Source organism: Pseudophryne corroboree, chromosome 9, assembly GCF_028390025.1.
Source record: "Pseudophryne corroboree isolate aPseCor3 chromosome 9, aPseCor3.hap2, whole genome shotgun sequence".
Lineage (NCBI taxonomy): Eukaryota > Metazoa > Chordata > Amphibia > Anura > Myobatrachidae > Pseudophryne > Pseudophryne corroboree.
In genome coordinates, this window is record NC_086452.1 from 1020962 (window position 1) to 1047701 (window position 26740).

Consider the following 26740-nt stretch of genomic DNA (forward strand, 5'->3'; position numbering starts at 1 on the left):
CCACACATTACCATATTGTGCCCACAGCTCTGCGTGACGGAGCATGGAATACTATGACCGAGACCACGAGAGGTGCCGGATGTGTACACCAGCTACTAACCTAGGCACTGCCACACATTACCATATTGTGCACACAGATAGTGTATCATTCAGCACCTTGTTGTAGTACGGCATTGTACTTTGAATATAAGTACAATTACGGGAGGAAGCAGAATAGAAGTTCCACGCCAAGGCCGTTCCTCTGCAATATCCCGGAGCACTATTAATCGCTACTCTGATAATAATTGCTGGATTGCTACAAATGGATCTATTCACATACTCTGAATCACTGTTGCTGAAGTTTTCTCTGTGGAACATCATTAATGGTTGGGATCCGTACGGCCTCTGAAAAGCCATTGCTCTCACTGGGACACTAATATCAGATACATAATTACGGTTTCTATGTACTTACTATCATACTAGTTTTGTATTTTTATGCTTTTTTTGTTTTATTAAATTAAATGGGTAAATCCATCTGTCGTCACTCCAAGTTTTTTCTCTCTTATGTTATGTAAAACAAAAGTACCCTGCAGATTGGGATGTACAAGGTTCTATGTCCTTGCGGTCTAGTGCCCCACAAGCGGATGGATGAGAAGTAGAAATCACCTATATAATAGGCCAGATCTGTGACTCTGTGCCTGTGTGTATAACGCTGGGCGTGGCTAGGAGCTCTCATTGGGTAAGCAGCAGGTCTATCACACCCAGTCCACAGCTGATTGGGTGAGAAACGCCCTCCCACACAGGTTACATCCAATGGGAGGCTCTGCCCTTTGGCTGCTGTGTGTTCCCAGAGCAGGATTAGCAATGGGACAGATGGAGAAGCAGCTCCAGGTCTACACCCCAAAATAGGCCCACTGCATCTGCAGCAACACACCCTCCAACACTTTACACATAAACATCGCTACAAATTCCAAAAGGGGGCGTGGCCATGGGTAAAGGGATGTGGCCACGACCCTTTCCATTACTTTCAATGGAAGTTTGGAGAGTCAAAAATCGGTACAGACAGTAAAAAAAAGTTACTGTACCTGCCAAAAAGTTGCAGCTGGAGGGTGTGTCACTGCATCTGCAGCAAGTCTCTGCGCTGTAGATAGGGGGGGGAAATCCTTTTACTGCAGCGTCCTATGTCCTGCTGCCAGTCCACTTGCCTCCTCCGCCATCAACAATCCCCACTCCCTGGCCGCGGCGCAGGTGGAACAAAAGCTGCTGCGGCCACCGGCATAGATGTGTATGAAAGCGGTGTAGCGGAAGGCTCTCATAGCCCTCCCTGCATCTCTGAGCCCCGGAGCCTCCTCTGTGTGTGATGTCACAGAAGTGCCTCCCCACCACAACCGCGCCCAGATCCCCAGAGGCCCTGACTCCGCAACACAGCACCTGGCCTGCCAGCCTGGAAGCCCCGAGATGGCTAATGTAACGGATAGAGTGGGTGATATCACGGAGGGTAATGTCTGGACGCTGAATCAATGTAAAAGGTGACAGTGCAGTGCAGTGCAGTGCAGTGGGTGTGCAGTGTCACTGACACTGCACAGCACTCTCACCTTTTACACTGATTCAGCCAGTCAGTCACTATTGTTATCGCCGGTGTCCCAACGCGCCGCATTACAGGGAAGTAGAGACACTACATATACTACAGCTCCCAGCAGCCCTTAGCGTCGAAGCATTCCTGCTGGGAGCTGTAGTTTATTGCGTGCATCTTCTTCCCTGTAATGCGGCGCGTTGGGACACCGGCGCTAACAATAGTGACTGGCTGCTGTGCGAGTCTCCGGGAGAGCCACTGCCAAAGGGAGGACAGCAGCTTAGCTGCTTCCAGGAGGAGAAGCATTACCCGACCCTCCCCCACTCTAATTACCTCCAGGCCCCATCCGCGGCACCCACACACACCCCTCCACCACCCGCAGTGGCTCCAAACCCCCTCCCCTACCCGCAGCACCCCCCACCTGCGGCACCACCGCACCTGCCCTTCCCCCACCCGCAACACTGCTGTAACCACTCCTCCCCCACTCGCAGTACCTCCGGGCCCCATCCGCGGCACCCCCACCCCTCCACCACCCGCAGCACACCTTTCCCCACCTGCGGCACCACCGCACCTGCCCCACCCCCACCCACAGCACTGCTGCAACCACTACTCCCCCACTTGCGGCACCACAATACCATCCCCTCTCCCACCCGCGGCACCCCCACAAACCACCTCTCCCCCACCCGCATCTCTCCTGGACCCCTCCCCCATCCACACCATCTACTAGGTGATTCATCAGGCCCTGCGTGCGCTGTTCACACCACTGCAAGGGGCTACGACCCCTTAACCATCACACGCCCTTTGTCCGTGCATTATTTAACCACTCACACAATTATAATTGGAGGTAATACGCCATATAATAAAAATATTGCACTCACAAGGACGTGTAAGGGTTAAGGGGACGTCGCCCCTTACGACGGTGTGAAGAGCGCCCATAGAGCGCGACGAATCACATAGTACAATAGATTATTCTTGTTTATTGATTTCTATTTTCAGTGTTTAATTTTCTTATCATTTTGCTGTAAAAAAAAAAAAACTACTCCAAAAACGAGCATGAGAACGGACAATCTGTCACACGGACATGGAATCATGTGATGGGAGTATTATTACAATGGCTTCTAGAGGTGGAGGTCTCTCCCCATCCCTCTCATACCTTCACAATCCGCTCGTGCATCCGTGCTTTCCTCTCATCCCCATTGGCTTTGGCTTGTTCTGCCGCAGATCTGTACCGCTCCATTCTCTGCTGCAGCGCCTGCGACAGAGCCGCGACTCCTACACGGCAAAGAGGACGGAACCAGTTTAACACAACCTACAACAGACTGTCTAATATCTAATATGTACTAATATCAGCAGCAGCCGCAGCCGCAGAGCTTTCACTTAACGGACATTTCAGGGTCACAACTAGAGTCTGAAAACTACGGAGCTTGTATAGGGGATCTGTCTGCCGCTTACCAATAAAACCCTAAATACTGTAACTGTACAACCAGATAGTTCACTATGAAAGCACCGGCAGGATTCAGGATTATATAGAAAATGTTACAGAAAATCAACAACATATTATGGTGCTCAGAATATACATGCAGAGATCTGTAATTCACGTCTGGCCAAATACGGATCTGGGTATATGCTCAGCCCCGAAATAAAACCAACTGGGAATAAGGTTAGAATCAGTCTGAGACTTGAATAGCAAATCCAAAACTGTAGAACCGCGCGTCAGCTGAACGCCACAGAGTCACTCAGGACTTACCGATGCCGAAACCTAACAATATTCATGCCAGCTCAAGCGCTATAATGATAACCCAGCGCCATAAAGACATCGCAGGATTACGCATGTAGTGTGACATCACTACCGCTATGGCTGCAGATTACTTAGTACATAAATCTAAACCATAATTGTTCCAATCTGTTATCCATTCATATGCCTCATAGAGGATTGCTCCAGAACAGACTGAGCAGATGACAGCTTGTAATTCTCACATACACTGATGGTGGGCCTAATTCAGTATGTAATCGCCCAGTGCGCACAGGCTGCAGACGTACTGCGCCATTACATCTCACTTACACAAACGCTTTTGCCTGATTGACAGGCAGAGCTGTTCGCAGGGTGGGTCTGGGGCAGTGACGCGGCGTTGGGCGGGTGTGGTGTTGGAAATGGGTGCAGGTTGAGGGTAACCGCGTGACGTCACACGTGGCCACTGCGACCCTGTGCTGGGAGATACACCACATGTGAAGCTGAATAAGGTCCTATATCCTTAACAGCAAGTGGACTTAACCAGAGACCTCATCATATATCTGGATCCTTCATTAGATGGATTACAGACAGAACACATTACATAGCCAACGTCACTGATTCTCACCCTACACAGTAATAGTAATGCAGAGAACGCTCAGCAAACATATGGTAAGAAACACCAGCCAGCCTTATGTACATTTATACCTGACCTGGAGGCACCACAGGATCCTCCAATATGGCACTACAATGATCAGCATACCCTCCAACTACTGATCCTGTACTTGCCTCTAGGAAGAGAAAATAGGATTTTAAATTACCTACCGGTAAATCCTTTTCTCGTAGTCCATAAGGGATATTGGGGGAATCTAGTACGATGGGGTTAGACGGGGTCCAAAGGAGCCGACACACTTTAAATTTTCTTCACTGGGTGTGCTGGCTCCTCCCCTCTACACCCCCTCCCACAGGCAGTTATAGGACATATACGAGAGAAGGAACATAACAATGAGTGGTGAGATTTACACACCACTAACAAAAAACGACCAGCAAAAGCTGAACAGGTAACCATAGAAAGGAGAACCTGCAGAAAGGCGGGCGCCCATTATCCCTTATGGACTACGAGAAAAGGCTTTACCAGTAGGTAATTAAAATCCTATTTTCTATAGCATCCATAAGGGATATTGGGGGAATTTAGTACGACGGGGAAATCCCAAAGCTTCCAGAACGGGCGGGAATGTGCGGAGACGTCTGCAGCACCGCCTGCCCAAACTGAGATTCCTCTTTTCCCAGGGTATCAAACCTGTTCACAAAGGTGTTCTTCCCCGACCAGGTAGCAGCTCGGCATAGTTGCAAGGCCGAGACTCCACGGGCAGCCGCCCAGGAAGACCCCACCGACCTTGTAGAGTGGACCTTCAGAGACTGTGGAACAGGCAAGGCTGCTGACACACAGGCCTGTTGGATAATAAGTCTAAGCCAACGAGCAATGGACTGCTCTGAAGCAGGGCAACCGTTTTTCTGCGCATCATATAGCACGAACAAGGAATCAGTCTTTCTGATCCGAGCCACTCTCTTGACATAGATCTTCAAGGCTCGCACAGCATCCAATGCCTCCGGAGCAGCAGAAGTGCCAGAACTGGACGGAACCACAATAGGCTGATTCAACTGGAACGCAGAGACGACCTTTGACAGGAAATGCTGCCGAGCCCTGAGCTCCAATCAGTCCTCATAAAAGACCAAGTAGGGGCTTTTACACAATAAGGCCCCCAATTCTGAGACACGCCTAGCAGAAGCCAGGGCCAATAACATCACAGTCTTCCACGTGAGGTACTTGTCTTCTACCGTTGTCAGAGGTTCAAACCAGGAGGACTGTAGAAATTCCAACACTACATTCAAGTCCCAGGGTGCCGTGGGCGGCACAAAAGGAGATTGAATGTGAAGCACCCATTGCAAGAAGGTCTGAACTTCTGTCAATACCGCCAATTTCTTCTGGAAGTAAATTGAGAGAGCAGAAATCTGGACCTTAATGGAACCCAGACGTAAGCCCTTCTCCACACCAGCCTGCAGGAAACGTAAAAAACGTCCCAAGTGAAACTCCGCAGGCGGATACGTGCGGTCCTCGCACCAAGAGACATATCTCCTCCAGATATGGTGATAGCGTTTTGATGTCACAGGTTTCCTGGCCTGCACCATGGTAGCAATAACCTTTTTGGAAAGGCCCTTGTGAGCTAGGATGTTCCGCTCAACTTCCATGCCGTCAAACAAAGTTGCCATAAGTCCGGGTAGACGAACAGACCTTGTTGAAGAAGGTCTCTTCTTAGTGGTAGAGGCCATGGGTCTTCGATAGACATGTCCAGAAGATCCGCGTACAACGCCCTTCGAGGCAAGCAAATTGCCTGGACTCCTTGATGTCTGATTCGCTTGAGCACCCCTGGGAGCAACGGAATCAGAGGAGACAGGTAGACCAGCCGGTAAGGCCATGGCGATGTCAGTGCATCTACTGCCCTCACCTGAGGGTCTCTGGTGCATGAGCAATACCAGGGAAGCTTCTTGTTGAGATGGGAAGCCATCATGTCTATCTGTGGACAGCCCCACCGGTGGATGATCTGCTGGAACACCTGCTGTTGGAGACCCCACTCCCCCGGGGTGGAGATCTTATGCAAAGATGGATGGACACTCGAGTAGGTCGGAGCACCATGCAGACCATCTCCTGAAGTGTTCTCGCCTTGTCCTCTGGAAGGAACACCTTCTGGGCCACAGTATCCAGCAACATCCCCAGGAACAGGAGCCGCTGATGGTGTGGCAGAAGTTGGATAGTGCGGTCGATATGGAGCGGCAAAAGCTCCCTGGGTCTTGCTTTGATCAGAAGATCGTCCAGGTAAGGAACAATATTGATTCCCTGGACCTGGAACATCAACTCCGCCATCACCTTCTTGAACACCCTCGGAGCTGTGGACAGGCTGAAGGGTAGGGCCTGGAATTGGAAGTGATCTTCCAGCAGGGCAAACCTCAGGTACGTCTGATGAGGCAACCAAATCGGAATGTGGAGATAGGAGTCATTAATATCCAAGGAAACCATGAATTCTTTGTCTTCCAGGCCCGCAATCACTGCTCGCAAGGATTCCATTTTGAACTTGAACACTTTCAGGTAAGAGTTCAAGGACTTTAGATTCAAAATGGGCCTTACCGAACCGTCTGGTTTCGGCACAACAAACAGGTTGGAGTAATAACCCTTGCTCGTTGTGGAATTGGTACGGGAACAATGGCGTGGGACTAGACCAACTTTTGGATGGCCTGTTGCAACGTAACCTGCATATCCTCCAAAGCAAGTAAACTTGATTTGAAAAATCGTTGGGGAGGAGCATGGCCAAACGCCAGCTTGTAGCCTCGATAAACGAGATCCATGACCCAGGTATCCTGGCAGGAAGACTCCCAGACGCAGCTGAAGTGACGCAGTCGAGCTCCCACCTCGAGATCCACTTGGGTGGGGTGGGCACCGTCACGCTGAGGCCTTAGTGGAAGCAGAACTGGTTGTCTGTTCCTGAGAGCTGGTGCTGGCAGGTTTTCTTGGCTTACCTCTGGTGCCTCTAGCCGCATTGGAGGCACCTCTGGCCTTAGAAGAAAATCTATTAGACCAAAAGGACGGAACAGACTGCCCCGGATAGGAGCGTCTTGCCGGCAGGGCCCCAGAGGGGAGAAACGTGCATTTCCCAGCCGTAACTTTGGAAATCCAGGTATCCAACTCAACCCCAAAGAGCCATTCCACACTGCGTTTGGATTCCAGTGCGCTAGCCACTGACGCAACCACAAGGCCCTGCGCGCCGACACTGCCATGGCAGAAGTCCTAGTATTAATATTACCCATCTCCTTAAGCGAATCCCACAGGACGCGTGTAGTGTCCTGAATGTGCTTAAGGAGGGTCACCATAGTGAGCAGAGGCATAGCCCCGGAGAGGCCCTCCTGAGTTTGAGTGGCCCAGGAATGAATGGCACGAGTCATCCTACAACCTGCAATGATCGGTCTTTGCGAGACACCCGCTGCCATGTAAATACATTTGAGTGTGGCTTCTAATTTCCTATCCCCAGGATCCTTTATGGTAAAGGAGCCCGGGGCAGGCAGCACTGCCTATTTGGACAGGCGAGAGACTGACACATCAACGCCCGGGGGTTCCTCCCAAAATTTCCTACCTTCAGGAGCAAATGGGAAAGTGCGCAAAAACTTTTTTGACACTTGGAATTTTTTGTCTGGATGTTTCCAGGCCAGCTTGAATAGGTCATCAAACTCTGTAGAATCAGGTTAAAGTGACATTAGGCTTGTTTTGTGTAAAGAAAAACGACTGCTGTGACGCAGTGTCCTCTAGAGGGAGCTTTAACACGTCCCGTATAGCCAAAATGATGGGTTCAATATCCTGAGCAGAATTAGGATCCCCACTAGCGGTGTCTAAGTCCTCCCCATCCTCCTGTATATCATCATCTGTGTCAGATAGTAGAGCAGGCAAACCACGCATTTGTGGCCCTGCATGAGAGAGGGGGGGCTGTGAAACATCTGCCCTATCAGCCAAGTCTGCAACAGCCTGTTGTAATGAGTTTTCTGTACATTAGCAGTGAGTTGTGATGACATATCTGACATCATAGTTTTAAGAGACCCTAACCATGCGGGCTCTGGACCCTCACCGAGTTGTGAAGATTGGCAGCATTTGTCACATGAAACAGAATCCGATGATACTGGAGAGAATCTGGGGTGGCATACACTGCACAGTTTGTGTTTACCCGTGTTTCACAGTAAACACAATAACAAACACATACACACACAGACCGTAATATTGCAAGCCTGCCCTACTGTATGTGAGAGGAGACCAGCACACTCCAGCTACACAGCCTCAGTGAGGTTGTCAGCTCTCTATATCACAGTGAAACACTAGTAACTTCTGTCCTGTAATGGACCCAGATAGTGTACAATAGCGGCTCTCCCCCTTTGCTACACCCTGTACCAGTTTTCCAGCATGTCTTGTGAGGCAGGAAGCGCTGTGTGTGCCGTCTGTGGCTGCATTAAGCAGAGGAAGGCGCCAAAACGCCGCTGGTCCGGATCTGAGGTAGCTCCCCCCTCCCCCCACTGGCGCCGGAGCTACAGTGAATATTTATACTGGCAGTGTCTCGGTTTTGCTTAAAAAAAAAAAATCACACAAGTGCTAGTTCAAGTGATTTATAGCCAGTCTACACGGGGGACTCTAGCAGGACCCCCACAGGAGGGTCCCATATGCCGCGCCCAAGTTCATCCGCACTTTGAACCCGGGGATCACCCTAGTGGGGCCCCTGGTTTGTACTCACCACCGACGTCACCTTCAGGCATCTGTTAGGGGTATGCGGCGTGTTGCTGCTGTGACAGGCAAGGCGCAGTGCCCCGCTGAACAACCACCCCTCAGGCCGGTGACCGTTACCCCCTAACTCCCACGGTGCAGGTATACTGCTGCCCAAACAGCATACCGAAAATAACAAACAAGAAAAAGAAATTGAAGAAAACTCTCTGGAGCTGCAGAGTGCGCATCCTCTCCTGAGGGCACTGTTTTCTAATCTGCCTGTGGGAGGGGACATACCCAGTGAAGAAAATTTAAAGTGCACTGGCTCCTTTGGACTCCATTGTACTAAGTCGCCCCCAATATCCCTTATGGATGCTAGAGAAATACACAGAATGGCAGTTGCTCAATCACTTTATTGGACCCTGACAGGTGCATGCGTGGGAATGGTTATTCTAGCCATAGCCCCTCCCTTGCATGCACTTCTGATGGACCAATAAACTGGTTGAGCATCTGCCATTCTGTGCATCATTACTAACAAATGTACCAACTAAAGCAGGCCTGGCCAATCACTGGCTCTCCAGCTGTTGTGAAACTACACATCCCAGCATGCTCTGACACAATTTTAGAATTTCCTAATTGTAAAACTGTGGCAGGACATGCTGGGATGTGTAGTTTCACAGCAGCTGGAGAGCCAGGGATTGGCCAGGCCTGCACTAGAGTATTATGTATGCCAATTCTTACCACCATAGTATGCTTTTATTGATTTTATGAATTTAATAACAGGTTTTATCTAATCGGGAGACCCTGCCAGCACTTCCAGATTACTATGGAATATGGTTATTATGCAGATAACTAAGGTTACATAAGAATAAACACTAAACTCGGAGGTATCTCACCTGGATTGCTTGCAGGGACACGCTGTTGGGGCTCTGCTGCTACGAGCTCTGCAGTCTTTCCATCTGGATCTAAAAGGTTAAAAAAAATGGCATAGCCTAAATCAAACCTGCATTGTAGGCGCCACTTGTACATAGCGCTGCTTTGCTTGTAAATACCTTTCAGCTCAGGAGGTATCTGACTAAGATCCACAGGCTGGCCATTTTCCATAGCTTCTAGAACCGAGCTGAACTTCTGAAACAAAGGGGAACATTTACCGTCATAAGCGGGCATCTAGCTCCAGTAACAGTGAAATAGCGCAGTCTGAATGTCATGTGATATCTGCAGGGCCACAGACATCAGATGGGCCCCGGGGGGGCTAAAGGGTGTATAGTCACATGTGGGGGGAGGGGTGGCTATGTCCTGCTCTCTATATACACTCCAGAAGCCTGCACTCATTTTATAGTCACGGACAGTAGTGACGCATCCACTGATCCAATGTCAGACACCGGAAACCAGAAATCATATTTCATAGAGGGCACTCACCATAGTATACAGTATAAAGCCATAATAAAGACAATTTATCATCTCAACATCAACGCCATGCTGTCCAATGGGTCAAATAGAAGTTGTACGATACAACGATGCATCATAGTTTGCTTTATATGTTATGGGTGAGCTGCATTTTTTGGAAGACAATGAGATTTATTTTTATATACACAGTACTGTGCAAAAGTGTTAGGCAGGTGTGGAAAAAATGCCACAATGTAAGAATGCTTTAGAAAATACAAGTGTTAATAGTTTAGTTTTATCAATTAACAAAATGCAAAGAGGATGAACAGAAGAGAGCAAGACAACGACCACAACCATACAGATAATGTTATTTGTTATTAAGCACTGTCTTCAGCGTAAAGAAGAACAAGGAGCCCCCACAGAGTCCTGATCACCATCCTGGAGTCTGTCTGGGATTACATGAAGAGACAGAAGGATTTGAGCAAGCTACATCCACAGATGATCTGGGGTTAGTTCTCCTAGATGTCTGGAACAACCTCCCTTCCAAGTTCATTCAAAAACTGTGTGCAAGTGTACCTAGAAGAACTGATGCCGTTTTGAAGACAAAGGGTGGTCACACCACATACTGATTTGAGTTCTCTTATGTTCATTCACTTTTTGTGTTCTAGAGATCATTTTTAAGCTCCAAATATGTTCTAGTTTCTAGAATTATTTGGGAAATCTGTCAGGGGTGTAGCCAGCTGTAAGACTAAGGGGCCCATTTATCCCTCTATATTTGTGGATACATTGGATGTTTTCGGGGGTTAGTCGCCAATATTATGTATCCCTTGAATGTAAGAAGGAGGGCCATCTCAGATCCCGCCCGCAGCTGCATCCCCCATAGGTTTCTATGGTTTCTATGCTGCAGCCTATTGGCTACACATCGTATTGCTGATCACAGGGGTTCACTACGGCTGGCCGGCGGTCGGGCTCCCGGCGACCAGCATCCCGGCGCCGGGAGCCCGACCGCCGGCTTACCGACAGCTTGGCGAGCGCAAATGAGCCCCTTGCGGGCTCGCTGCGCTCGCCACGCTACGGGCACGGTGGCGCGCGTATTCTCCCTCTATGGGGGTCGTGGACCCCCACGAGGGAAAATAATTGTCGGTATTCCGGCTGTCGGGCTCCCGGCGCCGGTATACTGAGCGCCGGGAGCCCGACCGCCGGCAAACAGAAGACCACCCGATCACAGAAACCCTTCCCGGAAGTGGCCTCATTGCTTGTGCGGTCGTCCCAGGCAGCCGCCACAGCACATCACAGGGACAGGATCCTCTCGGAGCCCCGGCCCCTGCATGTGCGGGATGATACATTTAGGTGACAGGATCGCATATTGCAATGTGATGATGGGGGTTAATATCCCGCCCAGATCTCATTCAATATGCGATCCATGATATATGGGCCCCAAGAAGTCTAGATGAATATGTAGATGAACGTGTAAACACTACTGCACTCTAGACTGCAATCTGTGATGCTCAACACTCAAAAGAGACTGACTGGTGGCGCATGAGCTGTATTGGACAGAATGGTTGGTAGAACGTACACACGTCCAGGATGGCCTGAAATTATACAGAAATCAGCATAAATCCAGATCAGCGGATTAGACCCGTGTTCTCCAGATAACACGTGACGCCGGGTGCACATCCAGATCAGCGGATTAGACCCGTGTTCTCCAGATAACACGTGACGCCGGGTGCACATCCAGATCAGCGGATTAGACCCGTGTTCTCCAGATAACACGTGACGCCGGGTGCACATCCAGATCAGCGGATTAGACCCGTGTTCTCCAGATAACACGTAACGTTAGGTGCACATCCAGATCAGCGGATTAGACCCGTGTTCTCCAGATAACACGTGACGTTGGGTGCACATCCAGATCAGCGGATTAGACCCGTGTTCTCCAGATAACACGTGACGTTGGGTGCACATCCAGATCAGCGGATTAGACCCGTGTTCTCCAGATAACACGTGACGCCGGCTGCACATCCAGATCAGCGGATTAGACCCGTGTTCTCCAGGTAACACGTGACGCCGGCTGCACATCCAGATCAGCGGATTAGACCCGTGTTCTCCAGATAACACGTGACGCCGGCTGCACATCCAGATCAGCGGATTAGACCCGTGTTCTCCAGATAACACGTAACGTTAGGTGCACATCCAGATCAGCGGATTAGACCCGTGTTCTCCAGATAACACGTGACGTTGGGTGCACATCCAGATCAGCGGATTAGACCCGTGTTCTCCAGATAACACGTGACGCCGGCTGCACATCCAGATCAGCGGATTAGACCCGTGTTCTCCAGATAACACGTGACGCCGGCTGCACATCCAGATCAGCGGATTAGACCCGTGTTCTCTAGATAACACGTGACGCCGGCTGCACATCCAGATCAGCGGATTAGACCCGTGTTCTCCAGATAACACGTGACGTTGGGTGCACATCCAGATCAGCGGATTAGACCCGTGTTCTCCAGATAACACGTGACGTTGGGTGCACATCCAGATCAGCGGATTAGACCAGTGTTCTCCAGATAACACGTGACGTTGGGTGCACATCCAGATCAGCGGATTAGACCCGTGTTCTCCAGATAACACATGACGTTGGGTGCACATCCAGATCAGCGGATTAGACCCGTGTTCTCCAGATTACACGTGACGTTGGGTGCACATCCAGATCAGCGGATTAGACCCGTGTTCTCCAGATAACACGTGACGTTGGGTGCACATCCAGATCAGCGGATTAGACCAGTGTTCTCCAGATAACACGTGACGTTGGGTGCACATCCAGATCAGCGGATTAGACCTGTGTTCTCCAGATAACACGTGACGTTGGGTGCACATCCAGATCAGCGGATTAGACCCGTGTTCTCCAGATAACACATGACGTTGGGTGCACATCCAGATCAGCGGATTAGACCCGTGTTCTCCAGATTACACGTGACGTTGGGTGCACATCCAGATCAGCGGATTAGACCCGTGTTCTCCAGATAACACGTGACGTTGGGTGCACATCCAGATCAGCGGATTAGACCAGTGTTCTCCAGATAACACGTGACGTTGGGTGCACATCCAGATCAGCGGATTAGACCTGTGTTCTCCAGATAACACGTGACGTTGGGTGCACATCCAGATCAGCGGATTAGACCCGTGTTCTCCAGATAACACGTAATGTTAGGTGCACATCCAGATCAGCGGATTAGACCCGTGTTCTCCAGATAACACGTAATGTTAGGTGCACATCCAGATCAGCGGATTAGACCCGTGTTCTCCAGATAACACGTAATGTTAGGTGCACATCCAGATCAGCGGATTAGACCCGTGTTCTCCAGATAACACGTAATGTTAGGTGCACATCCAGATCAGCGGATTAGACCCGTGTTCTCCAGATAACACGTAATGTTAGGTGCACATCCAGATCAGCGGATTAGACCCGTGTTCTCCAGATAACACGTAACGTTAGGTGCACATCCAGATCAGCGGATTAGACCCGTGTTCTCCAGATTACACGTGACGTTGGGTGCACATCCAGATCAGCGGATTAGACCCGTGTTCTCCAGATAACACATGACGTTGGGTGCACATCCAGATCAGCGGATTAGACCCGTGTTCTCCAGATAACACGTAATGTTAGGTGCACATCCAGATCAGCGGATTAGACCCGTGTTCTCCAGATAACACATAACGTTAGGTGCACATCCAGATCAGCGGATTAGACCCGTGTTCTCCAGATTACACGTGACGTTGGGTGCACATCCAGATCAGCGGATTAGACCCGTGTTCTCCAGATAACACATGACGTTGGGTGCACATCCAGATCAGCGGATTAGACCCGTGTTCTCAAGATAACACGTAATGTTAGGTGCACATCTAGATCAGCGGATTAGACCCGTGTTCTCCAGATAACACGTAACGTTAGGTGCACATCCAGATCAGCGGATTAGACCCGTGTTCTCCAGATTACACGTGACGTTGGGTGCACATCCAGATCAGCGGATTAGACCCGTGTTCTCCAGATAACACATGACGTTGGGTGCACATCCAGATCAGCGGATTAGACCCGTGTTCTCCAGATAACACGTAATGTTAGGTGCACATCCAGATCAGCGGATTAGACCCGTGTTCTCCAGATAACACGTAATGTTAGGTGCACATCCAGATCAGCGGATTAGACCCGTGTTCTCCAGATAACACGTAACGTTAGGTGCACATCCAGATCAGCGGATTAGACCCGTGTTCTCCAGATAACACGTAATGTTAGGTGCACATCCAGATCAGCGGATTAGACCTGTGTTCTCCAGATAACACGAAATGTTAGGTGCACATCCAGATCAGTGGATTAGACCCGTGTTCTCCAGATAACACGTAACGTTAGGTGCACATCCAGATCAGTGGATTAGACCCGTGTTCTCCAGATAACACGTAACGTTAGGTGCACATCCAGATCAGCGGATTAGACTTGTGTTCTCCAGATAACACGTAACGTTAGGTGCACATCCAGATCAGTGGATTAGACCCGTGTTCTCCAGATAACACGTAACGTTAGGTGCACATCCAGATCAGTGGATTAGACCCGTGTTCTCCAGATAACACGTAATGTTAGGTGCACACACTTACTCCAGGCTTACCGCAGATAACGTGGAACAAGCTCATGTAAGTAGAGATCTGTGGTCTGCACAGAAAGGGGGAGATACCGGACCCCATTCTGGTGTTGCACCTTGAAAACCTCTCTCAGTCCATGGCCAGATTAGTTCAGAATGGGCCGAGCTAGATATTTGGCAGATGACACAAATAGGGTTAGATGTACTAAGCCTCGGAGAGTGATAAAGTGGAGAGAGAAAAACTACCAGCCATTCAGCACAGCTTTAACAAGGCAACGAGGAGCCAATTGGTTGGTACTTTATCTCTCTCTACTTTATCACTCTTCAGGCTCAGTGCATTTCCCCCATAATGTAGTATCAGTATCTGCAGGTTAGATATATAGGGTCAGTTACACAAGAAAATGAGTTGCGCCCCTCTCACATCCAGCCCGCGGCACCCACCTTACTGATCTTCATGTACTCCTTCGCTTTCTCCACATCTCCACATTGCTTAGCTCTCAGCGCCGCCATCTTGTATTCCCGCTGTCGCATCATCAACAGAGACTTGGTGGCTGCAATTGAATCACAGCACGATAGTCAGATTCCACAATGATTTCTAAGATTACTGCAGTGACTGCGTCCAGTGGTTGGTAAACATTGTGTTTTACCGGGTATAATCCTGTTGCAATCATTCTCTTAGTTTTATATACGCATTAAAAAGCTCCACATAAAAATTCATCTCACATTAATTAAATATATATACGTTATGGTAAGAACTTACCGTTGATAACAGTATTTCTCCTAAGTCCACAGGTTCCACAGGATACATTGGGATATGGCTGAGCAACAGCGGATCTTGCACCAATCGGTCAAAGCTTTCTGGCCTCCCAGCATGCAGTGGGCCCGTACAAATATCCCCGCCTCCTGCCTCAGGCAAATCAGGTGTTCTCCAAAGCTTAAGGCAGGAGCATCACGGAGAGCCCTTATCAGGCGAGAAGAACACACATGCACACACTTCCGTACACGAAGGAAGAGGTTAGTGAGTAAAAGTATCCTTCAGGTGCGTCAGGGTGGGATCACTGCGGAACCTGTGGACAAGGAGAAATACTGTTATCAACGGTAAGTTCTTACCATAACATATTTCTCCTGCAGGGTTCACAGGGTATCCACAGATGTTCCTGATTAGACAGGAGAAACCTTTGCACGAATTCAGCGTCCTAAGAGGCAAACGTATCAATGGCATAATGTCTAAAGAATGTGTTAATGGAAGACCATGTGGCTGCCTTACATATCTGTTCTGCTGAAGCACCATGTTGTGCTGCCCATGATGGACCTACCTTATGAGTAGTGTGAGCAGAGACATTAGCCGGAACCAGGAGATCAGCCTGAGAATATGCTTCTGATATCGTCATCAGAAGCCACCTCGCCAGTGTCTGCTTGTCAGCAGACCATTCTCTCCTGTGAAATCCGTAGAGAACAAAGGGAGAATCTGTCTTTCTGATAGCACTGGTACAATCTACGTAGATCCTTAAGGCACGGACTACGTCCAACGATGCATCTCCCGCAGTGAGGTTCGGCCCCTGGAAAGCCGGGACTACAATTTCTTTGTTAGGGTGGAATTTAGACACCACCGCAGGAAGATACCTAGATTTAGTTCTGAGAACTGCTCTATCTGGATAAAAAGAAAAATCAGAAATGGAGGACGACATAACAATGCCCCTAAATCTGATACTCTTCTAGCTGAAGCCATGGCCAGTAGAAAGAGAACCTTAGCTGTCAACCATTTAAAATCCACTCTTTTAAGTGGTTCAAATGGCGCAACTTAAAGGGTCTTTAGAGCTCAACTTAGGTCCCAAGGCACTATAGGAGGAACAAAAGGAGGTTGAATGCGCAGCATTCCCTGGAAAAAAATGCGCACATCCTGTAGGTTGGCAATTTTCTTTTGGAACCATACAGTCAATGCTGACACACGCTCAAGGAAGCCACTCTTAAACCTTTATCTATTCCTGCCTGAAGGAATGCCAAGACTCTGGAGACCCTGAAAGACCTGGGATCAAATTTCCGGTCTCTGCACCACTGAATATAGGCTTGCCATATTCCGTGATAAATGCGAGCTGAAGAAGGTTTCCTTGCTCTGAGCATTGTTTGAATTACCTGTTGTGAAAATCCTCTTGACCTCAGAATGGAAGTCTCAAGAGCCACGTCGTCAAAGACAGTCAATACAGGTGTCTGTGATAATAAGGACCTTGAAATCAGTAGATCTGGATGTTGAGGGAGTAGGAATGGAGCATCCATCGACATCCTCTGCAGATCTGTTCACTAAAGTCTTCTGGGCCAAGCCGGAGCCATTAGTATCACGGCCCCACTTCCTTGTTTTGCCTTTCTCATCACGCTTTCTCATAGGGCGATTGGTGGAAACACATAGGCCAGATGAAAGTCCCATCTCACTGACAGGGCATCCACGAAGATCACTTTGGGATCCTTTGTTCTTGACCCGTATGTAGGAACTTTGTTGTTCTGATGGTACGCCATGAGATCTATCTCCGGCAACCCCGACTTGTCGACCAGGATTTGGAAGACCTCAGGTTGTAATGCACATTTGTTTGCATGAATGGCGTGTCGACTGAGAAAATCCACTTCCCAGTTTAGGACTCCCGGAACGAACACTGCGGACAAGGTTGGATGATGAAGTTCTGCCCACCTTAACGAGTGACTTACCTCCTTCATTGCTTTCTGACTGTGAGTTCCTCCCTGACGGTTGAGGTACGCTACTGACGTCACTTTGTCCGAGTGGATCTGAACTGGTTTCTCCTGAAGGATATCCTTTGCCTGAATCAGGGCCATGTACACGGCCTGAAATTCCAATATATTTATTGGCAGGCAACTTTCTTCCTGGGTCCACTGCCCCTGGAAACAAATCCTTCCGGACACTACTCCCCAGCCCTGAAGGCTGGTATCTGTTGTCAGAATTTCCTAATTGATATCCAAAAGGGTCTCCTTTTGTCCAGATGGGATGTCCGTAGCCACCAGACTAATGACCTCCTTACTTCCAGAGTAAGGACCATAGTCTGCGTTTTATTGTCTGATGAAAACCTTTCCATTTGGTAAGGATCAGATGTTACAGAGGCCTCAAGTGAAACTGAACATACTTTACCATGTCGAATGTTGACACCAACAATCCCATCACATGCATTGCTGCGTGAATGGATAGCTTTAGACTGTGTAGCAGCTCCTGAATCCTTGACTGAACTTTGGATATTTTGTTCAGAGGTAAAGTTACTCTCTGAAGGCTCGAATCCAATACAGCCCCAAAGTGAGTCATCCGCTGTGATGGAACCAGAGACGACTTTGCCCAGGGACGACAAGCTATTGTCTGTTGCAGATGACACGGAAGCAATTCCTGAGATTGTGCAAGAATTAAAAGATCGTCAAGGTATGGAAAAAGTCTTACCCCTGCTGCCAGAGATAAGCTGCCATTACCACCATAATCTTGGTGAATACTCTGGGGGCTGTGGCCAATCCAAATGGAAGGGCCTGGAACTGAAAATGCTGTTGGAGGATAGTGAACCTGAGATAGCGCTGATGGGACAGTGCTATAGGAACATGTAGGTAAGCATCCTGGAAATCCAGGGATACCATGAAATCCCCTGGTTCCATGGCCAAAATGATGGAACGTAAAGTCTCCATATGAAACCGAGACACCCAAATGCATTTGTTCAGCACTTTGAGATTGAGTATGGGCCGGAACGACCCATTTGGCTTCTGGACTAGAAACAGGTTGGAGTAAAAACCCTGTCCTCATTGCACAGGAGGAACTGGAATTATCACTCCTGACAGAAGCAACTTTTGAACTGCCTCTTGCAAAGCCCTAGCCTTTGTTTCTACTGAAGATGGGCTGGTACATAAAAAAAACCTTTGAGGAGGGTGTTTCTTGAAAGCAAAAGCATAACCGTGAGATACCAGTTCTTGCACCCAGGCATCTGTGGTAGACTGCTGCCAGATCTGTGCAAATTGAAGAAGTCAGCCTCCCACTCTGGGATCCCTCAGGCTGATGGCTTATCTTCTGATTTATAAACATGTCCTCTGGTAACCCAATGCTTTTAGTCTTACCAGACTTGTTTTTGGATTGTTTGCCATCAACTTTTCCTTTCCCTTAAGGCCGAAAAGCTGGAAATTTAGGCTTGAATTTGTGTGTGGAAGGAAACGTCACTTTCTTGGAGTCTGCTTCGGACTCCAAAATACTAGTTAATTCTTTACCAAAAAGAATATCTCCAGTTAAGGTAAAGACTCCAAAACCCTTTTGTATTCTGAATCAGCTTTCCATATACGTAGCCAAACTGCTCTGTGAGTGGCTACTGCTGAAGCTGATGCCTCAGAGGCAATTGTACCCATATCCAAGGCTACTTCTTCGAAAAACATCGCCACCTGTTTGATATGTGCAACATGGGATTTTTGCTCTCTAGATGCCATTGTAAGATCCCCCTCCAATGCATTATCCCAGGCTGCCACTGCTTTCGCCATCCAGGCTGAGGCCATGGCTGGTATTATGATTGCCCCAGACAAGGAAAAAGATGGTTTTTAGAAAACCATCTACTCTCCTATCAGTGACATCATTTAATGATGTTGAAGGAAGAGGTAATGTAGATTTTCGACTAATCGAATGACATGCGTATCTACTTTGGGAGCCACCTCCCTCTTTAAACAGTCCCCAGCCGGAAGAGGATAATTGGAATTCCATTTCCTTGGAATTCTAAACTTCTTACTGTGCGTAACCCAAGCCTCCTGCATAATTTCCATCAGCTCTTCTGACCCAGAAAACTCAGTCCTAACTGTTTTGGGACGTTTAAACACAGGTGCCTTAGATTTTAACACAGGCTCTGCTGATTCTTCTAAGGACAGAATGGCTTTCATCGCATTAATTAACTCAGATACGTCCACTGAGCTCAGACCTTCCTCCTCATCTCCGTATGCAGAACCGGAGTGTAATGAGTCTTCATCCTCCGACAAATCGTCATCTGAAACATGTGTAGACTGTGAAGATCTTATTTCATGTCTATATGATTTATTTACCACCAGCCTTTCAGCCTGTTTTTGTTGAGAGGCTGCTGCTTCCCCTGCTGGATGTAATAAAAATATTAGGATTATAAAAATAAATTAAGAAAGCTTATGGCTGCTAAAAAACAGCAGCCCTCTGATCATGGTCCGGATCCTGACGCACCAAACACAAAACTGGATTTGCAAGAGACAAAATTACCAAGGTAATTTGTCCGACGCTGTCAAGAGGATATGCTTGGCCTTTAAGCTGCTGTTTAAAGGGATAGTTAGTCCCTGGATAGACAATAGAATAAGAATATATACAGCGCTAAAAAAACTGGATATGGAAAAACAATCACAATTTATTATAAAAATTGTTGCAACAAATAAATTCATATATATATAAAATAATTTTTCATATAAAAAGATGTCAAACAGGGCAGGCACAGCAAGTTTGTTTGGTAAGTTACCACACGAGGATGCCGGACATCATGCACTGGTAAGAGTCCCTGGAATTATTGCCACAGTCCTGGGTGCAGTTTTCAATGCTAGCAGTTAGAGTCCAAATGCAGAGGCAGACCTTTATGTGCTTGGTTCCGGACCAGAAGCGGTCCTATTGAAAGCTGGATCTATTGCGCCTATATGGACTTCTGCAGTTTTCCCAATTTGCTGTTGGACTTCTAGGCTCGTTCCGGGTATAGATGGATTTGCCTGAGCAAGGGGGCGGGGCTATATGGACGGGCCTGTTGCATGCTGGGAGGAAGAAAATGTTTTGGCCGTTTGGTGCAAATCCGCTGTCGTGTCATCCTATCCCAATGTTATCCTGTGGATAACCTGTGGACCCTGCTGAAGAAAAATCTACTGTATGTACAGACGCAACCATTACATCTTTATTATAAAAGATTTACTTTTCTGATGAGACACAATGGTGATTACATCTACAATATACTGTATAAGGGAGGCAGTCAATTTACCGGCTGTCGGGATCCCGACACCCGGTAAAACACCAGCGGTTGTATTCCCGATTGCCGGCAGGAATCCTCAATTAGGTGGTGGTCCACGAATATAACCCTGTGGTGACTGAAGGTCTACACCGGGCCCGAAGCATGACAAGCTGTGGTATCCAGCTGTTGGGATCCCGGCGCCGGACTCCTGACCGCCGAGATATTATACTGATCCCTATATAATACAGATATAATACACAGGGGGACCTCAGAGTTTGTTTCTTTAAACACTTTATTTCATCCTTTCACGCTTTTTTTTATATTTCACTGACTTAGTTTGAGAATTTTAATAAAGGATTAATAAAGGTTATATTTAGAAATGTGTAAATGTGTGCGCCCTGGATGACACTTTCTTCTTCTGTGCAAGAGGTCTTCAATTATTTCAGTTGCCAATGGGCAGCACCCCTAGCAATTGATGATGATATTATTATTATTATTATTATTAATACTCGTTTGCAATAGAGGGGTCCAATTTCAGTCGATGTGGGCGTGACACAGTTTACCGGTGGTCACATGACTGACACCAGCATCCAGACAATGAGTTTGCCAACAGGGAGTAGCTCATTGTTTTACCCCTGCCGTCCCCTACCCTAACCCACATGGGGCGGCGGCTAGGGCTAAGATTTGGGGGGTGGCGGCTACGGATACCCCCCCTCTAGTGCCTAGCTTTAACCCCCCCCCCAACCCTAACAGTGACCTCGATACTTACCATCGGGATGTCAGCGGTCTGTGTTCTAGCACCGGGATTCCGGCATTGGTCACATGACCGCCAGCATCCTAGCTGCCCCCCATTGATATATATGAGCAGCACATAGTGACCCGGGCAGAGTGCGCACAACCCCTTTCCCCCTTATTTATAACCATCAGATGATGGAAAAACACCATTACAGGAGTCACAGAGTTATGAAAAACTACAAAACTGGATTGGACAATTGTTCACCTTTATAATCGTGAGATAATACGTTAGGTAATAAAAGCATACTTGATGGTGTATGAGCTTATGATGTATGTTATATTGTTGAAGTATGTTATATTGTTGAATTGTGGGTAAATAATTTCAGAAAATTTGTCACAAGTGCACAGGGGGAATTAATCAAGTATGCAGAAAACTTTTAAATTGTGCAAGTACTAATGCATGTTTATTAAGAAAATAGAGCCGTTTTATAAAGGTGGCGCATGGCCAAGATATGTTCTAATGCTGATAACCAGTTTGAATTGATAAATAACCAAAGAGGTATATGCAAATCTTGTACCTGTGTTGTTGTGTTAAGAAAATACAAAGGGTCTGTAGCACCAAGATTGCTGGCAATTACAGGCACTGAAGTCTCATTTGGTTATGTGGAAAATGATGATGAATTTTATTGTACAAAAGGTTGTCATTTTAAAAAGAGAATTGTTGGAACATTACATTAAGAATGATTGATTTAACATCATAACCTATTGGCCTAGGAACCACATAATCCCAGGTCTAAGACCCATGTGCCCGTGCAGCCTCAAACAGCTGCCATGCACGCAGATAACAGATATAGGATTTACTGTCATCTTTGTTTTTGTATCCTGGCACTGTTATATGTACTCTGTCAATATGCTTTTGAAAAGGTGGGGGGGAGTCGGGCTGTCTGCTGAATAATGAAACTAGATTCTCCTACACACACTGATAGGTATTTCTCACATCCAAGCAGTCCCCGTGTTAGCTGTTACTTTCTGAAGAGAAACAAGCATTAAACTACAACAGGGATACTGATACAAGCAGGAGTCCATATAGGCAGGGGGATAGACCCTTGGAGTAACTTAACAATAATATTAGGGACGCATCTCAGTGATCCAGAAGAAATAATCTATTATGCAGGTCTCACTTGGGGAGCAGTACTAACAAATTCTCCACCAACACAGGGAGGAAGGGGCAACACTACAACCCCAGTCATTTGTCCACAGACGGATTGAAGAAGCTCTTTAGGTAGAGATTCTTTAAAAGGAGATTTTAATTCCCTCAAAAGGAGTTATTAAAATACCACATCAGGATGGGTTCCAACCCGTGGATATTGTTAATAACAGGGAGGGTAATGAATCTCTGAAAGGAATTTCAAAAGAGCAGGCTTCCCGTCAGAGGGGACACTTGACCTAGAAAAATTTGCCTCCTGTAACAAAAGTAGAGAAATGGGACAACCCCAGTCATTTTTCCACAGACGGATTGAAGAAGCTCTTTTAGAGATTCTTTAACAGGAGATTTTAATTCCCTCATAAGGAGTTATTAAAATACCACATCAGGATGGGTTCAAACCCGTGGATATTGTTAATAACAGGGAGGGTAATGAATCTCTGAGAGGAATTTCAAAAGAGCAGGCTTCCCGTCAGAGGGGACACTTGACCTAGATAGAGATTCTTTAAAAGGAGATTTTAAGTCCCTCAAAAGGAGTTATTAAAATACCACATCAGGAGGGGTTCCGCACACGTTCACCCAGGCATGGGAGCGCGGTCTGAAAAGATGTCAGGGCCCGACAAACCCGTGGATATTGTTAATAACAGGGAGGGTAATAAATCTCTGAAAGGAATTTCAAAAGAGCAGGCTTCCCGTCAGAGGGGACACTTGACCTTGGATAATTAAGCATAATAGTAGAGATCAAGCATCCATCTGGATCACTGTAGCAAAATAATTAGGAGCAGAGAATAGAAGAAGAGATGAGGAAAATGATTTCCCCATTGTACCAGAGTACTCAATAGCACCACAACCAGCGTTAAACTCACTGCCTGTAATTGCAGCAACAGCACCTGCACACTATACCCCACCCCTATACCCAGACATGCATGCACACCAAGGTACCCCTAGTATGAACAGAATGCAATTACCTACAAGCTCACTAACAGTGAAATTAAAAAGATACGAGCAAGGAAAAGAGTGACGAATAATCAGCCCTATCTTAGAAGGATCTGTGGTTGAAAATTCAAATGATTTACCTGAGCTATGTGTACAGAGTATGCCCCAGTGTCCTGATACTTCATCACAAGAAACCCCAACAAGGTTAAAGCAAAGAAATTTTCTACCTAATGCTTCCCTCATGTTTAAACGAGTGGTAGACACCTGCAATCAAGCTGAGTCCAGTAAACAATTGTCCACAATCAGGAACTATAGGTGAAAGGGTGCAAATCAGGTGAAAAGGAGAAGCAAGGGGTCAAGACACAGCCTCTACAGCTTTTCATGCCCAGGTGCATAATGTACAGAATAAACTGACATATTTTCCAGAAAGATTGTGTCCGGTATGTCAGTTTTGCGTTCCAGAAGGATATGAACATTGCCCAAATTGTGGAAACTGGATCTCACACCATGAACCACCATGCCAAGATATCTATGCGACTAGAAATACTGAAAGACGGTCATCATTGCCTGTTTCTCTGTATCCAGCACAAGTACAGAGAATACGCAACCCAGATAATGCAGCCAGGACGAACGAACCATACATCGTACAGAGCCAACACCACAAACCATGGTATGGCAATGACCTCGCAAATATAGTTGCAGAGTCCCCAGATCCTAGATAAAACCCAATAGCAGTTTATGCCTATATGGAAAGAATTCAAACCATATGGACACCGGCATGGGTCGACTACCACCAGTTGTGTGAGGCTATACTAGGACCAGCAACTGCCCAAACAGTAAGCACCATGTTAAAAGCAGATGCAGTAGATGATTTCCCAGCAATAACGGACGTTCCGACAGAGAAAAATAGAACAACGTTTGAAAGTGGAAAGATGTACATGACAAGACTTAAGAGATGGTGTCATGCACAGACACTCAGGGCACCAGCAGCCAAAGACTTGAAACAGGAAAAGACTGAGTCCATCAGAACTTACTATGATAAAGTCACTATACGACACACAAGATGATAGAATATGAAGGTGTGCAACTCCTGTGTCGGCAACAGTGTACTCAGTCACCACTGGCAGTTCGATAAAAGTGACTTTACCCACAGGAGACCCAAGGGTTTCAAGAGCTGTTTTTATGCACAACCAGATTCCTCTACGTTTACTTACAGATCAAGCCATTGCAACGACTGGATTGAGAGGTTAAGCCCTACCCTTGCAAGAAAGCAAAGATGTAACCTGAAATACAAGCTGCTATACAAGACTATCTCTCACAGGAAAAGTAAGACAAAGAGGAACAACAACTCCCAGCATAAACATCATTATGTTAAACACCAGCCTGGGTGGACTTGGACTAAGAAAATGACATGCCAGCAGCAGTGAGAAAGAATATGCAAGTAAAGAAAGGACAAAGTATGAAGAATAATGAATGAATCATAAAGAGAGGTGATTGGAAAAAGAAAAGTTGAGAAACAATATGAAGGTTGCATGAAAGTTTGGAGACTAAAGGAAGTCTGCTTTAAGAAGGACAAAGAAAGACATCTGACAAGTGGTCAGTACTACCTGGCAAGATTACAGAGATAATGCCATGATTTAAAGCAACAGAAGCTCCGGGGTTTAAAGCAAATAATAAGGAACAAGACAGAAAAAGTTCCAGAAAACAAATGAATGATGCTTCTTCTGCCAATATGAAGTACAAGCTTCTTCAGGTACTCCCCAGTGAACATAATGTCTCCAGAAGAAACAGCAGAAGGTATGATTACAGTCACCTTGCCCACTGGAGAAATACGTTTGTGCCTAATGAATACTGGAGCCGGCACACGCAGAAGACAGCAGAGGGAGATACCACAAGAACTGATGATATCAGAAATTCTTAAAGGGACAGGAGATGAGAGAAATGCAGTCACCAATACCAGCCCAATTCTTGACCTCAGGGTACATGTCCAGTGACTTTGCTGAAGCACAATGTACTAAAGCTTATCCAAGGAGAATACAGTACACACCAGCAGAAGTTTAACTTTCCAGCAACTTATCAAAGGAAAGAACAAAAAGCCATTTAGAAGCAAGTTAAAACAGAAGATCAGTATTGACTCATTCCAGCAGTACCAGTTGTAGAAGAAAGGAAGCAATACTACTGGACCAGGATAGCTTTGTGGAGGGGCTATATCACCAAGTGATTTATCCACAAAACACACAGCTAAATACAGGATGTGAATGAACTGCTGATTGCTACCACCACTAAAAGAAGTACCAAGAAGGGGCAGTGTCCTTAGTGAAGTTTCTGGAAGACCAAGACTGCAGAGCCTCAGAAGGAGAAATTGCAGCTAGTCAAGCAAGAGTTAATCTTCCTAGGACACTCAAGGTACCAGACATCTAACAAAAGTGAAAAGGAAAAGATTCAGACTGCAAGCTAAGATGCCAACTAGTGTCAAGCAAGTCAGATGATCATTCCTGGGCCTAGTAGGACACTACAGAACACGGATACCTCTAGCACCAGTCTACATGCAAGCATTGTATGACAACACTGAAAGGGAGGAGGGTCCGCATCCTACATACAGCAACAGATGAATTAGGCTATTGAACAGTTGGAAACAGCAGTTGCCTCATCTCAAGCCCTAGAACTACCTGACTATTAAAGAAGGAGGCCATACATAGAAGTCCTTATGCAAAATCATGGACTGAGGTGAAGACCAGTGGCCTACAACTTAAGCAAACTTGACAGCGGTAATCACAGAGCACCTACCGGCATCAGAGCAGTGATAGCAGCAACAGCCCTAGAAGAGTATAAGAGCACAAACACAGTGATGAATCAGAAGTCCTAGAAGAGGACAAGAGCACAGGCATAGTGCTGAATCATGAACTTATCATCCAGGGTCCACATGCAGGTACAGAGAAGCTTCAACAAGCAAGAACCAAACACCTGTCAGTGGCAAGGCTGACCATGTATGAAGTAGCATTGCCAAAATGCGACAAGTAACCATCAGAAGATGTATTACCCTCAACGCAGCAACCCTTTTCCAACATTAATCAATAAAGGTGTTGAATCTCAAGATTCAAAAGGAGGGAAAATCAGATTATCTACTGATGAATGGGAAAGCCAGAAGTTTCTAATATTCACTCACGAAGGTAAACAATATGGTTGGACACAATTACCCCAAGGGGGAGCCACTAGTCCATCAGATTTCTCAGAGGCAATGGCATTAATCCTGCAGAAATGGAGACCACACTTGACAGACACCCAGTTAGTTCAATATGTCGATGATCTGCTTATTG

General features: G+C 47.0%; 1 protein-coding gene across 2 annotated transcripts in view; it reads right to left on the bottom strand.

The window, feature by feature from the left end:
• Positions 1 to 26740, bottom strand: part of CC2D1B (coiled-coil and C2 domain containing 1B) — a 408633-nt gene that overhangs the window by 181401 nt on the left and 200492 nt on the right. For both annotated transcript variants that reach the window (XM_063938881.1, XM_063938880.1), the window contains exons 8-11: positions 15033 to 15142; positions 9627 to 9702; positions 9471 to 9539; positions 2706 to 2824 (exon numbers count right to left, since the gene is read on the bottom strand). In XM_063938881.1, the coding sequence (XP_063794951.1) occupies positions 2706 to 2824; positions 9471 to 9539; positions 9627 to 9702; positions 15033 to 15142 (374 nt within the window). The remainder of the gene's footprint in view (positions 1 to 2705; positions 2825 to 9470; positions 9540 to 9626; positions 9703 to 15032; positions 15143 to 26740) is intronic.